Source organism: Prosopis cineraria, unplaced genomic scaffold (assembly GCF_029017545.1).
Source record: "Prosopis cineraria cultivar Desert tree isolate PC_DT_omini unplaced genomic scaffold, ASM2901754v1 PC15, whole genome shotgun sequence".
In the NCBI taxonomy this organism is placed as follows: domain Eukaryota; kingdom Viridiplantae; phylum Streptophyta; class Magnoliopsida; order Fabales; family Fabaceae; genus Prosopis; species Prosopis cineraria.
This window is the reverse complement of record NW_026555346.1, coordinates 6,252,454-6,268,794: the sequence shown is the minus strand read 5'-3', so window position 1 is coordinate 6,268,794 and position 16,341 is coordinate 6,252,454. Positions and strand designations below refer to the sequence as shown.

Sequence of the window (16,341 nt, the reverse complement as noted above, 5' to 3'; positions counted from 1 at the left end):
GTTGCCTATGAAATTCTAAGAATACAACTTAAAGAGTCGGGAAAGGTTATCATATTTTATAAAATTAATAGGTACTCATGCATCATTGTTAATTTTAGGATACCAAAAACTCTTAAAATAAAAGTTTATGGGTATTTTTACATCTTATATTTGCTCTCTCTTTTTTTTAATAGTCAAAATTAATGAACATTGGTCATATTTAATGGACTGAGCACTTTTGCACCCATTGCATCATCTTTGTGGGCACTCTTGTACCATCCTTTACTTAAGGATATTGGATGCCTTGAAGAAAGAATTCATGGATATTTTTGTCTTTTAAACTTGAATTTTTACTTAAATGTACAACATTACAAGGTCACCCCCCTTTATATATATATATATATATTGGTAGCTTCTACTAAAATCTAACCTAAAATATCACTTTATAAGTATGGCTAATCTCCCCTGTAACCTTGTAGTGTGACCACTCTTCAACCTTCAATCATAAGTTGTGCTTCCTAACTAGGAGGCCTATTTGGCAAGCAAGAAAAAAAAATAATTTGAACTTTTTCATTTTTGATGTTCTAAATTAACGATGATCAAAATATTAATTACTCATTAGGGCAAGGCCTTTTAAGATTCAAGATATATCGGTTTGATTAGCCACTTTTTTGTGTGGAGGAGTTGTTTTCTTCTTGTCTTTACTTACCAAAGAAAGATAGAATTATATGAGTGATTTTGTAAAGAGCATCAAATAACACATCAACACATGCCAATTATATATAAAAAGATCGAAAGCTTTTACAATAATTCCAACCTTCTTGGCATGATGAAATTTAACACTATTTTTGAATAATCGTTCTCATTTTAATTAAAGAAGATTCTTATAATCGATAGAACATCTACTTCCTTTGGCCATCCATGCATGCCTTATCTCTATCTTCTTGCCTCACTTTGTTGCTTGTGGTAGCTGAAGCGACTAATTCTTCAAATATAATCATTACAATTATTAGACCATAATAACTATCAAGTAAAACAAGATTTTAATGTGAAGCTTTCGTATAAAGAGGCTATGAATATGGAATATTGTAAAGCAAAGATCAGTATGCATGATCTCTATTATCCATGCACATTATGATAGGAGAATGCAACTACATGACGATGAACAATAACTAAACTTGTTGGATCAAATAAGTATCACAAAGAAAGATGGGTGTTGCTTACCATGATCATCATGCATAAAGTTAGGTGGTGAGCATTGGAGGAAGGCTTGATTTAGAACCTAAAACTGAAGCATTAGTGTCGGGAAAGAATTCAAACTCTTGTAATTGTGTTACATTCCCATCTCTAGTTATATCTATAGGGTAACGCATAAGGTGGTTGAATGAACTTCGTGGATCAAATGTTTGACTTGAGTAATTTTCCCAGTTCAAATCTGAAAGATAATTCACAAGCTTCACACAATCTTCACTTTCTGGATGGTCAAACGCTTCATCACCTTTAGGATTATTCCCAAGGTGCTCGTACCATAAAGCTCGTCTAAATCCATATATCTGACCTCTAGGTGGGCCATAGGATGCAAGGTGATATGGTTGGAATGCACCCATTGCAATCTCACTATCTCTTGCACCATCCATTGATCTCTGGTTTATGTTGGCAGAACCAATGATTATGTATTCATCATCAACTATAAAAGCAAAAAATCATTGAAGTCTGTTAACATGTTAAACTAGTTAACTTTAAAGTTCAATGTTACAGAGTTTTGAATCTCTCACCTATCATCATCTTGGCATGAACATAAATCATAAAGCGCCTAGCATTTTGTGCCTTGCTATAATTACTATCAGGATCTGGTCTCTCTGGAGGAACATATTCACCATTTTTCTTACTCTCTCGATTTCCAAGGCAGAAAAATGTCAAGTAATCTCTAGGGTGGGCTTTAATTCCCTTTCTCTGAATGGCTACAGCAATATCAATATACATCATCTCCATTGTCCTTCTCTGCCAATCTAATATTGCTTGTACTGAATCACTCTCAGGGACACCTTCTGGCCACATTGGAATCACAATGTACACTGAAAACCTTTCTCCTACTTCAATCTTGCTTATGATCTTCAGGGACAACTCCTTTGGTATAAGATGTAGAGCCCCAATATCTTCAACTTTTATGTCACACTCTTTCCAACCATATGAACTCCCTAAGAAATATTGGTTTTCAATGTAGATGAAGTTCTTGGCTCGTCTAATTGCATTTATATAAGCATCCTGAACACTTCTATCAATGATGTTATCTTTCCCACTGACAAGGCCTAATTCAATTACTTTAGATGGGTCTTGAGGAAAGCCAGAAGCTGCACCACTATCAATAGATCTGAATAATTGAACAGTCCATGTATGTCTATCATTTGTTGTTATGGAAAATTGAGGTACTAGAATCCGATCAAGAAGTTTAGGAGGGAGTAAGAATTTCTTACCAACTTGCTTCTCCCACCTTTGTTGAAAGTTGAATAAGACATCCCAAGCCACTGGCCCTTCTAATTTGCAGTGAATATCATGCCACGGCTCTCTTGGGCCTCCTTTCTTGATTGAAGCTCCAGGAAAGTTAGGTTGGTGGAAATCATTATAATGGGTTGTGTTGAGAGTTGAAAATAAAGGATGTTCTTGAGTATCATACCTCCCATCACACAGATCAATACCACCAATAAAACTTACTATCCTTCGCCTACTATCAAATCCTCCGCCAGGTACTTCACTATCAACAATCACTGTCTTTTGATGATGAGTGAACATTGTTGAGATCTCAAAACCTTGAATTATGCTACGTCCATCATCTGGGTTACGTGGACACAACACACATTGCACTTTAGTGTTCTTAAAATACTCTTGTGTTTCTTGATCATGAGTTGCCATCAACCCATCTTTCTTTATCTCTTTAATAGAAGTTCTGTCATCCCACACAAGCATCAGAACATTAACACCTTCATCAGCTTTCTTCTTAAGAAGTTCCCCAAGGGTCATATTTCCCCCAGAAATTGGCCTCCTTAGATCTCTTACTAAGGTTATTTTAGTATATATAGACCATCCAGTTATGTAAACCAAGTGCTTAGCATTTGTGATTGCATTGAAAATGTCCTCCCAACATCTATAGGGCTCATAACATCTTCCTTCGGACAGAGGAATCCTTGGAAGATAAGCATTTAAGATATGAGCATCTTGGTAAAAAGTAACTTTGCAGCCAACTTTTTGGGCAAAGAATGCACGAGGAACACCTGCATTTCGCGGGCTCTTGATTCCTTTAGACCAAGTTACATCCATAGTAACATTAAAGAATTGCATTCTAACATGTATTTTAGAGCCACCCTGTATGGGACGACGATCTTCGTCGGTTATAGCAACCCAAGTATCCATTATATTGCCTTTGAGGATTTGCTCAACAGGTACATGAGCTCTTCCAATAAGAGTTGCCCCAACAGGATTATCATATTTAAGAGTGAATATAATCTCAAAAATGGAATGGGCACAATATATATGAAATGTCTCGTTCCATTTAGGTTTAGAGACTTGGCGTATCATTCTTGTTCTCCCAACCCTTGCTTTATCTAAATCAACTGTTGCATACAATCTAGTCCCAATTATCTACATTCATACAATTTCAATGTTAATTAGATTTGTGATCTTGAAAAAGTGGAGGCTATAATATGTTTCAATCATACTTAAACTATATAGGTGAGATTTGCTTAGTCATAAATTGATTGGTTTATATTACATCAGTCAATACTGTTTATTTATAAATGTGTTCAATCAATATCAATTAAATAATACTCCATCAGTTTCCAGTTATAGGATGCATTCTAGGAGAGTTATTTAATCCTTAATATAAGACAAACTTCATGTGGTATTAATTATATTTTTAATATTATTTTTATTTAATCTTTTTAACTATAAGGGAGAATGTAATGTAAATTTAAAAATTTTTCATTTTAATAGGGATAAATTAGAAGTTCAATTTATTATCAGATAAAGTTAATAACTTAATCACTTCTTCTTAATTCTAGTAGGATAGATAAAAATGCCAATATATCTCAACCTCATATTTTGTGCAGCGGCATGAATTTCAATAAATATTTTTCTCACATGATAGCATAAACCTTCATTAATATGGAAAAACATATTGTCACATATTTGTAATTGAAGTTAAAGGAAAAGGTCAACAATTCACATACTTGAGGTTTGGATCGCAAAATACTCTTGACTCGGGTAAGAACTTTCTTCCCAAAATTTCTTGCACCCTAATTTTTAAAATCACAAATTGGAAAAAGAAATTAGAAAACACAATATAAAAAATGAAAGGTATAAGTTCAAATATTTATCTTCCAAAAATAAATAGAATATTGTATTGCACAATTTTAAATGATAAATTATTTATATAAGTGGCTAGACTTGAAAATTACAAAATATATATGACATGATCCCTGATAACATTAAGGAAAAATTAAATTTTAACAAATGAACACCCAATGATATCCACGTGTACACACACATATGACTAGATTGAGCAATGGCAGACCTATATGTAGTAGACTATGGGCAAATACCTCTACTCAACTTAAAAAAAAAAATTTACATTTAATATGTATTATAATTTTTGAAAATTTGCACCTAATAGACTTAAAATAAAATATATTTCAATTTTAAAAAAAAATTAAGTCTAATGGATTTTAAATTCAAAACCTATTAGATTTAAATTTATATTATTATTTTCGATCATATAATATAAATTTATATTATTTTTTGATAAAAATAATACAATTTAATTTTTAAGGTAAAGGTATAAATTTAGTTATGAACTATTTTCTGAGGAGCCTTAGGTATCTTATATTATAAAATGGTATAAAATAAATTATCAACTATTTAAAATGTAGCATTTGGCACCTACAATCCATTTTTAATGAACATTCATTTGTCTCTCTCTTGTTTGTTTGAAGCAAAAGCTATCGTGGTACACGTTGGACTCTTAACATTCACGGTTGCAACTCGTAAGGATTCTCTTAACAAACATTCATTTATCTCCCTTAAACACCGAAGGCAAGCCTCTCACCCCCTTAAGTACTACACTACCCTTGGAATCTTCATGGATGACGTCAAGCTCCGAGGCAACAATGCCATCTTCATCAATGTAAAGATCATCTAGGTCTTATTAGTCCTTTTTGGTTGCAACTGCCATTATTGATTGCAAAGCAGTGGTAACATTTGCCTAAACAATTTTCAACTTGTTGAGATTAAACCTCTTGACATCCTCCATGCACATGTTTCTTGAATAGCCCAACATTTATAGTCCCTCGAATCAACTCATAGCCACGCTTCCTAAATTGGTAGGGGCTATCGAACGGTAGGCTATACTAGCCAAGTAAGACTACCCACCCTCATTCCTCTTCACCCTTAAAATTATGCTCTCTATCTTTATCATCATTATCACGAGCACCCTTGTTCTTAAGCTTTTAGAATAGAGCTTATGGATGGCCTGGGCTAGCAGCTAGACAGGATGTGGTACGGGTCTGTGAGACTTGGGAAGAGCTTGAAACCCTTTCATGGAGTAAGGAATGTGTGAAGATTGATAGTTACTAGTATCACGGTTGCTTCCTAAATACCGGATGAGCGAGCAACGCTAAATTAAACAAACTTGAAATAGAATTACTTTTTGTGGAGAAGAAGAAGAAAGGGATGTGTAAGTGATAGCTTCTTCAAGTAGGAAGGGGAAGAAAGGGATTAATAAAAACAAAAGAAGAAAGGGATATGTGGGTAACAGCTTCTCTTGATGTTTTTCTTCAAGTGTATTGAGTTTTACGTCATTAATGGTAGTTGCTAACAAATGAGAGAGAAGGAAGTTTGAGAGAGGTAAGTGTCAAAGAAAAGATGAAATATGGTTGGTTAAAAAGAGAATTAAATGAACATTGGGCCCATATAAATGGACATTTGTTAAAAATAGATAAGAGATGTTGAGTGCCCTATTTTAAATAATTAATAATTTATTTTACATCACCCTATAATATAAGATATCAAATGCTATTCAAAAAATAGTTTGTAGCTAAATTTATACTTTTATCCTAATTTTTATTATGTTTAAATTTTACATTCCATTAATTTAAAGTCTTTCGTCATGTTGAAAGATGAATAAGTTATTAGAAAAAATTCATACGGGTCAACTTTATGATTTTATGCTTCATGTGTGCTTTTTTATTTAGTGTAATTAAATAGCTACTCAAGAAGATGCATTTATATATATATATGTGTGTGTGTGTGTGTGTAGATCAAATGTACGTAGTCTATTCTTTAATACACATGTGAATTAAAAAACCAAATTAATAATGAATTAACAAAGTATACTCAAAAACTCATGACAGCTCAAATGAAATTCTCTGCAAGGGTCTCATAATGAATCAAAGAATTGATTTTGAGGAAGGCACCTGGTTGTTGAGATTGAAGTTGTGTCCAGAATGTAGCTTATCGACTTCATATATGATCACTTGAAGCGTCCCGTGCAGTAAATGCAACATTCCCTTTAATTATATTTACTTTTCGATCCTCCTCAATGATCTGTGAAAGAAAATCATACACACAAAGAGATCAAAAGAATTGATCCGCTAGGAAATTTTCATGTTTAGACTTATAGTTGCTGAAATGTAAGTACGTGGATATTGATGAGCGTGGTGGCTGATGCGAAGAAAACTTGAGGAATGATCTAGAGGGTAAAGCTTGAATCATCATATATTTATATTGCAAAGAGGCAAAAGGTGAAGATAGAATCTAGAGATGATAATGTTAGGCTTTGAGATGAAGCAAGAGATGTGTGAATGAGAAGTTAAAGGTAGAATCTATTCCCTGCTTTCCGTTCAAGTTCAAGAAGACGTACTTTGATTAGACTACCTGTGAATAATAACTAGTGTTGTCATTGCCAAAGTATATTCTCATTGTTGGCTTTCCCGTTCTGTTTGTTTTGCTTCAGAAACATCGTCAAGTCATATGATCTAAATTTGAAAGCCTTGGATTCATTTTGAAACAATATTAAATTACATCATTCATTCATGGTGGTGTCATTATACCCCTTTCAGAGGATGAAAAAGTTGGCTAAAATTGGTTACTAAGGATAAAAAATTGTTATAATTTTTCAGAATTATCTAGCCTTCAAAGTTTGATGCCTGATCTTTTTTTTTTTTAAATCTCAATAATAGATAATACCACATCCGAGATTTGAAAATTGATCCCTGCAAATGCAAATAAAAAGTAAATTTGCATATGGCATATGCACATCTCCAGTCTCCACCAAATAGACCAATTTGAATTTTTTTTTGTATTTTTTGAATAAATTTTCTCTTTCTATATATATAAAGGAATAGAGAAAAAGGAGGGGATGACAAAAATAAGTTAGATGCAAGTAAATTTTCTTTTTTTATTCTTTTTATATCTGTACTTTTTAATCAATAATTGTCGAGGAATATGATTTGTTGCGACTTTCATTTTCAGCATACGCTTATCTAATCAAGCATTTATTTTAGTCATCATAACATGTGCTTCTTCTGGCAGCTTATTTTAACAAATTATATTTCCTCTCTTAAATCTTGTCTTTTCAATATTCCAACAGTGATAAATCAAATTAAAGATGACCATGATATTTAATAAGATTGTACAAATCACACACACACCCCCCTTGATTAATTAGACAACCTACAAGGTGAAGTTTGTTGTCTTCTTGCATCTTTTATTTTGATTAATTGCACAAGGGATTTCTGTAAAGAGCGTAATTGATGATATTTGAGATATATATATATATATATTGGGGTGAGAAAGATAATTAAATAAATATATTTATAGTTACTAAAATTCTATTGCATGATATTATAACTTGAACAGTTTGCTCTTGATGGAATCTTTGACATTGACTTGTTTAAACAATACATAAAAGATACCTAAGGAGTTTAACCTAGGTGGTGAGGATAGGAGGAAGGTAATCACTTTTCGAACCTAAAATACGAGCTTTGGTATCAGTAAAGAATTCAAATCCTTCAAGGGTAGTTACATGCCCACTTTTTGTTATGTGAACGGGGTAGCGCAGGAGGTGATTAAAGTTGTTAGAATCAGCCTCACTAAATGTTTCCTTTGTGTATAATTTCCAGTTCTCTTGAGTAACATAGTTCACAAGCTTCACACAGTCTTCACTTTCTGGACGGTCCAACACTTCGGCATCAACATCTCCAAGATGCTCAAGCCATAATGCCCTTCTGAATCCATGTATCTGACCTTTTGGTCGATTCTCCTCCTCTGTTAGATGGTGTGGCTGGAATGCCCCCATTGCAATTTCTGTGTCTCTTCCTCCATCCATTGATCTCTGGTTTATGTTGGCTGAACCAACTATTATATACTCATCATCAACTGTGAGGAAACATAAACATATGCAAATCATCAATAAGCTTTCTTGCTTGTGTTTAAACCAAAAACAATTTTTTACACGTGTAACTTACCTATCATCATCTTTGAATGAACATAGATCATGAAGCGCCTGGCTTTTTGTGCTCTGTCATAGTTACTACCAGGCACTGGTCTCTCTGGAGGAACATATTCTCCAGGTTTCTCTACCTCTCTATTCCCAAGGCAAAAAAAAGTGAGATATTCTGTGGGGTCCGCTTTAGATCCTACTTCTTCAATGGCTTCAACTATATCAATATACATCATCTCCATTGTCCTCCTTTGCCAATCTAATATTGCTTGAACTGAAGCACTCTCAGGATCACCTTCAGGCCACATTGGGATCACAATGTACACAACAAACCTCTCCCTTGCTTTAATCTTGCTCACAATCTTCAGTGATAGCTCCTTTGGTACAAGATGCAGGGCCCCAATATCTTCAACTTTTATATCAGTTGCTTTCCAACCATATGAGCTCCCTAGGAAATACTGGTTTTCAATATAGATGAAATTCCTAGCTCGCCTAATAGCAATTATGTAAGCATCCTGAATGCTTCTATCAATAATGTTATTTTTCCCACTGACAAGGCCTAATTCAGCTGCTTCATTTAGGTCTTTTGGAAACCCAGAAACAGCACCACCATCAATGGACCTAAACAACTGAACAGTCCATTTCTCATTGTCTTCTAATGCTTTTATTTCAGATGGAGAGACAAGAATTTGATCATGCATGGAAAGAGGTATGAGGAGGCCCTTCCTGACTTGCTTCTCCCACCTTTGCTCAAAATTGTATAAGACATCCCAAGCAACAGGTCCTTCTAGTTTGCAATGAATGTCATGCCAGGGCTCTCTTGGACCTCCTCTCTTAATAGAAGCTCCTGAAAAGTTTGGCTGATGGAAATCATCTTGATGGATTGTGTTTAGAGTTGAAAACAAAGGATGCTCATGTGTATCATATCGGCCATCACACAGATCAATTCCGCCTATAAAACTTACAATACTCCTTTTACGTGTTTCTTCATTTGATCCTTCATTAATGCCAGATAAGTCACTATCAACAACTATTGCCTTTTGGTGGTGAGTGAACATAGTTGAAGTTTGAAGCCCTTGAATTATGCTCCTTCCAACATCAGGATTTCTGGGGCACAAGATACATTGTACTTTAGTATTCCTAAAGTACTGTGCTGTTTCTTGATCATGGGTTGCCATCAAACCCTCCTTTTTAAGATTATCAGAAGTTCTGTCATCCCAAATAAGCATAAGCACTTTCACTCCTTCCTCTGCTTTCATCAAAAGCAACTCTCCTAGAGTTATGGTTTGCTCCCCATAGTTCCTAGTTAAGGTTATTTTAGTGTAAACAGACCACCCAGTTATGTAAATTAAGTGCTTAGCATTGCAAATGGCTTTGAAAATGTCCTCCCAACATCTTCCTGGATTATAATATCTAATTCCCCCAGACAGTGGGATAGATACCTTGATGAAGTCATTAAGGACATGGGCATCTTGGTATAAAGTTACTCTGCAATTTTCTCTCTGGTTGAGGAATGCATGAGGAACTCCAGGATAATCTGCACTCATTATTCCTCTAGACCAGTGTGGATCATTGGTCACATGATCGAATTGTATTTTGACATGTATTTTAGAGCCACCTTGTATAGGACGAGAGTCTTCATCATATATTTGAAATTGTGTGTTGATTGGGTCCCCCTTTAGAACTTGATCTACAGGGACGGAAGCTCTTCCAATCAGGGTTGCTCCAATAGGATTTCCATCTTTGACTGTGAATACAATGTGTGACACCGTATGGGCACAGTATATGTGAAAGGTTTCGTTCCACTTGGGGTTGGAAGTGTGATGTCGTATCACTCTGGTTCTTGCAACTCTGGCTTTATCTAAATCAACTGTTGCATACAATCTAGTACCAACAAGCTTCATACCGTTTATAGATAAAATTAGTTTCATAAGTATATGACTGACACATAGGAGTAAATTAGTTGATGTTGAATTTAGCAGAAAAGGTGGGTGAGAATACCTCTGGTCGACACAGTAAACAAGCCTTGACTTGGGCTAGAAATCTCTTCGTTTTGTGAGGCGTATCCTTAATTTCACATTTTCAAAGAAAAAGCAATTCAGTTTAGTTATTTTCTATCGATAAACATAGAAGAAAACAATGGACTTCAGCATTCGGCATTGAGAGTTCTAGAACTTTATTTCGTAAAAGTCTTATATGTACAACATTAATTTTCTCCATCAGATTGAGAATTTGGGTAAGTTTTTATATTTTCTATGGGAAACTTGTTTAAAAAATTATGGGGACCGTAAGAGTATCCTAAAACTGCGTAGTTTTCCAGGCTGCATTATCCTAATATGTTGTTATAATTTCTTGATTAAAGGGCCAAACTGAGTTGAAATATCTAAAGAATTTTGAAACCTTGAATATCAGAAAAAATATGGCTGACATGATGAATGAGCTGAAAATTTTAACATTATGATTCATACACTGATCACATTGTATGCAGACTACTCTTTCATAATACGCATATATTTAATGATATCTTTGTGCTAAATAGCTAGATTAGACTGTCTAAGTTCAAATTCAATGGATCCAGGATAGCAGACACTGAAAACTATTATCATCTTTTTTTTTTTTTGGTGAATAGAGAAAATGGAGAAGGTACCTTATTGCAAAAATCCAAGTTAGATCTATTGTGCAGCTTATCAACATCATATATCGTTACACAAAGCGTCCCATGCAACAAACACGCCATTTACTTCTATCACACAACCAAAAAGGTTAAAGTAAGTTATACAAATATAGACAGAAGAATTTCAACGAACATGTGGCAGGCGGGGTAAACTAACACGAAAACTTATAAGGTTATAGGTAATCGAGGCGCTAGCTCGTCGAATATTTCTTGGACGAAATCACTATTCCTTTAATAGAGCCAACGTTTGCAATTGTGTGTCTCTAAATATATTTTGGGGGGGGGGGAGAAATTTGTGAGAGAAAGAGAATGTAATGAATATTTGGTTTGAAGCAAGAGAAGCGTATCCAAAGAATATAAGGCTAGTATCGATTCTCTCCATGACTTTACAAGTACGTTGTTACAAGACTAGAAACCAATTTACCAAGTTATTCTTTCCGAATTATAGCCCAAACTAAATTACGTATTGGACTTCCTTCTCCGTCTTCGTTTCTTGTGTTAATACTTCATTACCTTGTCAGCTTACGTGTATGATCGAAGAAACTAGTAGTGCCTGCGTATATTAATGGATTCTTCCGGAAGCAAGCACAATGGCAGAATCTCGGGTTCATTAATCTAATGACGCATTGAGTTGTTTTTGTTTCTCTGTTGTCTTTACTTGGTTTCTTCTTCTTAAAAATGCGAGTCAAATTTGATTATTATAAGTTAATTTAGGTTTCAAGTCTTGTTTTGTTGCCATTGTTGTCCAAACAAAATGTTCTGAACCTCAAGTGACCCTGGGTAATTTGCTTGATTTTATATATATTACATCAATTGCAACGCACACGCGTTATTAACTTGACATGCATATAATTAATTATAATTTGTATATAAAAAAGATTATAATTTTGAACTTTCTCATTTCTCACTAATTTTCGCTCCCAAACATAATTAATTAAAAAACTATACATCCAAAATTTTATGTCTGCTAAATTTTGAGCAGACCCTAGCCCTACCAATAAATGAAGCAAGCAAAAGCTCTCCAATAAGGAAGAAACGTGTAGCTGTGGTGTTACAAATAAATTGTCAATCCACAACAACCATAGTTGACTTCCCCGAGCCATTGCACTTCTGGGCAGCAACGAATGACTAAGTCAACGAGAAGTTCTTGTGTCCATACAATTCCAGTTGATGATTTTCTGATCAATGGTCCCTCTTGTCCCTGAAATGTATTAGGGATCCTCCCAAGTTTTATCTTTAACCAGTCGTTTCAAAGAAGACAAGTTGAGAATCTGGGGGCAAAAAGTAAGCAGCTTCAAATTATATCACGGGAGCGATCTGAGGGATTCCTGATTCAACAATAAAAAAGTGTCTTCTTTTTTGGGTTCACAAAAACCCAACCCAGAGTGTAAAACAAGTTGCTTTGAAAATGTGGATGGAAATTGAAAAGAGAAAACATTATCTTCCTCTCATGCAAAAATACACATATCATTATTTTGTTGTGGGGGAGAAGAGAAGGTCATTTAATTGAGTTGTTAAGAAGCTATGGAATAATCAAACCTGTGCAGGTGAAACTTTTATTGCAATTTGTACTGTTCCAATCCCACTTTCCGACCAATCCACCGACAATCAATAGCAATTCACGAACACCTCACAAACTCCAATGAGTTGCTCCTTCTTGACTTTATACCCTCATCTCATCATCCCACTATTAATATCCCTGCATCTCCATTATTCGTACTTAAACTTAAGCCTTCTCTCTCTCTCTCTCTCCCCCCCCCCCCGGATCTCCATGAGTCAGCATGGTACAATCAAAGAAGTTCAGAGGAGTGAGGCAGCGCCAGTGGGGCTCTTGGGTGTCAGAAATTCGCCATCCTCTGCTGTAATCACCACTTACTTTTTTATCTATGATTCTCTTACACTCATGTGCTACATTAACTGACGTCATTTACTACTGTTAAGATTCTGATCTCTGATACATATCACTGTATGTGTGTGCGCTGCAGAAAGAGAAGGGTGTGGCTAGGGACATTTGAGACAGCAGAGGCAGCTGCGAGGGCATATGATCAAGCAGCCATTTTGATGAATGGTAGAAATGCAAAGACCAATTTCCCACCACCTTTGAATGAAGCTGAAGATGGTGGGTCTTTCTTGTCTCCCAAGGCTCTCTCTGAGCTGTTGTCCACAAAGCTTAAGAAATGCTGCAAGGACCCATCTCCATCCCTCACTTGTCTCAGGCTCGATTCTGATAATTCTCATATTGGTGTGTGGCAAAAGAGACCTGGACCGCGCTCTGATTCCAATTGGGTCATCAGGGTAGAGCTTGGCAAGAAACGAGCACAGCAAGATGATAAAACTGCTGCAGACGCCATTAGCAGTGAAGCTGCCAGCGAGGTGGAAGATGAAGAGGCAATGCAGATGATTGATGAGCTTCTTAATTGGAACTATCCTTGCGATTCCTCCAGTAGCCCTGAAGAAGAACAAAGATAACCTTACCATCTCAGGAGCCTTGAATTAGAATGTCCTTTTTTCTGCCATCTTTCGTCCATTTACTCCAGTCTTCTTTTGGGAAAAAAAATGACAGCGAGTCTTCTAGTACACCATGCATGAGTCTATCTGGAAGATGATGTAAACGTTGCACAGGAAGTGCTTGGAATAACACAAGCCTCGGGCACTATTTTCTGCAGCCATAGTCCTCTTAGTTGAGGACAGTTCCGAGGTTATTTTTCCTAACTGGGTTAACTTTTTTATCTGTGATTCGTAATTGAAGCAAACAAAAGGACAGGAAATTGCCCAGGTTACCTACTCTCATGCTTTTTCTTCCTTTAATCCTTCTGCTTATTGCATGCTGTCAATAATTAAAAGTTGCCTGCTCTTTTTCCATATCCACGAAACAAGCATTTGCTTTAATCCTATCCACCATGGTTAATCAGCGGGGCTTAGAAATTGGCCATTCTGGTAGTAGCATTTATTACTTGTGTGTATTAATGGGCCCTGAAATAACTCTTACACTGAATGTGAAGCACTTTATGTTGGACCATAAATATAAAGTCCGCTGGAATGCCCACTTTATCTTCAAGATTTTTCTCGTGAATTTCCACTCATCAATATGCATTGAATTGATATGACTCAAAATTAATCCATAATACATGAGCAGGGCACTTCATTGTCAGAAAATCAAAATTATGTAGTGGATAAAGCTTCCGCTTATGTTACACTAGTCTTGTACTAATATGTGAAAGGCAATAATCTACTTGAAAATTCTTTCTTGAAAGAAAATAGAACTGTCAAATACTAGTAGAGATTACAATTGGTCATGTATAGTGAATGGAGATTTGATGAGAAAGGAAGAGTTCTGAAAACCCAATGGCATATGGGATAATAGTAATTCAGAAAAAAGAAGCATAAAGGGTCTACATCATTGGCTTTGGCATTTAAAATACTCACCTACACGCCAAAACATTAACATATATAAATAATGTTCTCTTCCTTTACTAGCTATCAAGCAATTAAAACTTAGTACGTATGGCCCTAAAATGCTGAATCCATTATCATATTTCTTTCTTCTATCCAGAAACCCGCCCCCCGGGGGGAAAAACGGGAGAAATTGTACAAGAATTAAGTGCGAAAATAACAGAAGCTTGGATATTGACAGGTGTTCTCAATATGAGATCACATGGTAGGTACGTTATTTTCAGTTGTTGTTGTGACAGCAATTAAATAGTTGTCTCATAATTTAAAAATTTACAAATGCACCAGCTAAAAAGGGAATGGCTGTAGAGCCTTTCATGGTTGAGTACGAATTAAAAGTTGCCAAGAGTTTAGATTTTCTGCAGTAAATATATATATATATATATATATAAGAAGGAGAAAATGAGAATAAAGCAGAAAGTAGAAGATTTCATGCAAACTTGCTCTTAATAATGCACAACTGTGCTACAAAGGCTTCAGAGTCAGCTGTTAGTTTCTTAGCACCAAAGTTAGTGGTCTGCATTTATTCTGGTTTTCTTAACTTGGACAATAAGTTGGATCGGCTTCTACAATACCATAAAGCAGAAATTGACATGAAAAGAATGAAAAGCCTTGTGGCTGGGTTTCAAGAACTGCTCTGCTTCAGGCATCAAGGAGGAACAGTACAAAAGAAGATGATGACTTATTGTTATTATTACTATTATTTGCCTTGAATTTTTCGGTATAAAAAGCAAAGAAATAGTCTGTGTCATCTACAGACTCCAGCATACCTAACATGCTTTCTCTATAATTGTGAAAATGATACAAGGCTTCCCATCAATGTCTGTCTCCATGTACTTTAGTGGGGAAACTATTTCTTCCAAATTATTGAAGAATTAATTAAACACATCAACTCAATTGGTTGCCGTGCATTAATACTTTTCTTTATGATGAACTGTAATATTTGTTCGGAAATGCTGATAACTCGCTCTTGTTGACTGGTTAGACTGCCCTTTTTCGTTTTTTGTCGGTTCTGGCCTTGATCTATTTAATGAATTCATCCACTTAATTACTTGCCTGAAAATATTATAGCTTACATGTTAATCCACGGATAGAATGGAGCCTGCACTCTGGAGCTACTGACAATAGTAGAAGTAGAAATTTGCTATAGAGGGTGTAATTGTACAAGATTTTGAAGTCGTGGAACTGTGACAAGGCAAGTATTCAACCTAAGATAGGGTGTTTGGCAAGATTTTAAAAACCAGCCGGTGGTCCGGTCCGGAACATACCATTAAATCGCCAAGTCAACGAACGGGTCAAATACCGGAAACTAGTCAACGAACCGGACAAAAACGGAAAAAGCAACCGGTCTAATGAGTTGATCGGTATACTTCAAAAGGCCAAAAAGAACAGATGGAAGGGGTAAAAAAGCAGATAAAAGATAAAAAACGAGGAAGATGAAAGTGATTCACCAAAAATATAGAAAAGAAGACATTTTTCAGCAAACCATCCTCTTCAATATTTTTTTTTCATCATAAATTTATGATATCTAACATGAAAAATATAAGATGAGAAGCCACAATGCTGAAATCAAGAGACATCGATGGCTGAGAGACGAGGTAGAAAGAAGAAGACAAGAACCCTTTATGCTTTAGATTGTATTAGGTTTTACTTTTGGGCTTTTAGTTAGAGAGAATGACAATTGAAAACCCTGCAAGGACATTAATATGAAATAAAAACCTTTGAACTGTAAATTTCTAATGGTTCA

The 16,341-nt window shown here is 35.3% G+C and overlaps 3 protein-coding genes across 4 annotated transcripts; 1 reads left to right on the top strand and 2 right to left on the bottom strand.

Moving 5' to 3' along the window:
• Window positions 1-734: 734 nt before the first annotated feature.
• On the bottom strand, window positions 735-6,706 carry LOC129294201 (phospholipase D alpha 1-like). The gene is made up of 6 exons (XM_054932386.1): window positions 6,668-6,706; window positions 6,444-6,573; window positions 4,203-4,268; window positions 1,755-3,615; window positions 1,204-1,666; window positions 735-964 (listed from the first exon to the last, which is right to left on the bottom strand). The coding sequence occupies exons 2-5, from the start codon at window positions 6,531-6,533 to the stop codon at window positions 1,224-1,226; spliced, it is 2,460 nt and encodes an 819-aa protein (XP_054788361.1). The 5' UTR covers window positions 6,534-6,573; window positions 6,668-6,706; the 3' UTR covers window positions 735-964; window positions 1,204-1,223.
• Window positions 6,707-7,841: 1,135 nt separating this feature from the next.
• LOC129294221 (phospholipase D alpha 1-like) lies at window positions 7,842-11,410 on the bottom strand. 2 transcript variants are annotated; one of them, XM_054932421.1, is made up of 5 exons: window positions 11,302-11,410; window positions 11,118-11,213; window positions 10,472-10,537; window positions 8,496-10,368; window positions 7,842-8,406 (listed from the first exon to the last, which is right to left on the bottom strand). In XM_054932421.1, exons 2-5 carry the CDS (start codon window positions 11,205-11,207, stop codon window positions 7,958-7,960), a joined length of 2,478 nt encoding a protein of 825 aa, XP_054788396.1. In that variant the 5' UTR covers window positions 11,208-11,213; window positions 11,302-11,410; the 3' UTR covers window positions 7,842-7,957. The 2 variants fall into 2 exon arrangements, with proteins under 2 accessions (XP_054788396.1, XP_054788395.1); XM_054932420.1 differs by having other exon boundaries at window positions 11,118-11,210; window positions 11,302-11,372.
• A 1,459-nt stretch (window positions 11,411-12,869) lies between these two features.
• LOC129294808 (ethylene-responsive transcription factor SHINE 3-like) lies at window positions 12,870-13,856 on the top strand. Its single transcript, XM_054933306.1, has 2 exons — window positions 12,870-13,005; window positions 13,130-13,856. The coding sequence occupies exons 1-2, from the start codon at window positions 12,926-12,928 to the stop codon at window positions 13,611-13,613; spliced, it is 564 nt and encodes a 187-aa protein (XP_054789281.1). The 5' UTR covers window positions 12,870-12,925; the 3' UTR covers window positions 13,614-13,856.
• The last annotated feature ends 2,485 nt before the right edge of the window (window positions 13,857-16,341 follow it).

Bases quoted from the DNA above. Each gene is read 5' to 3' on its own strand.
- LOC129294201 (XM_054932386.1), bottom strand. From the start codon at position 6,533: ATGTTGCATTTACTGCACGGGACGCTTCAAGTGATCATATATGAAGTC. The intron at 4,269-6,443 runs GTGCCTTCCTCA...TTTAAAAATTAG, and splicing joins ACTTCAATCTCAACAACCAG to GGTGCAAGAAATTTTGGGAA. The intron at 1,667-1,754 runs GTGAGAGATTCA...TTGCTTTTATAG, and splicing joins TCATGCCAAGATGATGATAG to TTGATGATGAATACATAATC.
- LOC129294221 (XM_054932421.1), bottom strand. From the start codon at position 11,207: ATGGCGTGTTTGTTGCATGGGACGCTTTGTGTAACGATATATGATGTT. The intron at 10,369-10,471 runs GTATTCTCACCC...AACGGTATGAAG, and splicing joins GTTTACTGTGTCGACCAGAG to CTTGTTGGTACTAGATTGTA. The intron at 8,407-8,495 runs GTAAGTTACACG...GTTTCCTCACAG, and splicing joins TCATTCAAAGATGATGATAG to TTGATGATGAGTATATAATA.
- LOC129294808 (XM_054933306.1), top strand. From the start codon at position 12,926: ATGGTACAATCAAAGAAGTTCAGAGGAGTGAGGCAGCGCCAGTGGGGC. The intron at 13,006-13,129 runs GTAATCACCACT...TGTGCGCTGCAG, and splicing joins GAAATTCGCCATCCTCTGCT to AAAGAGAAGGGTGTGGCTAG.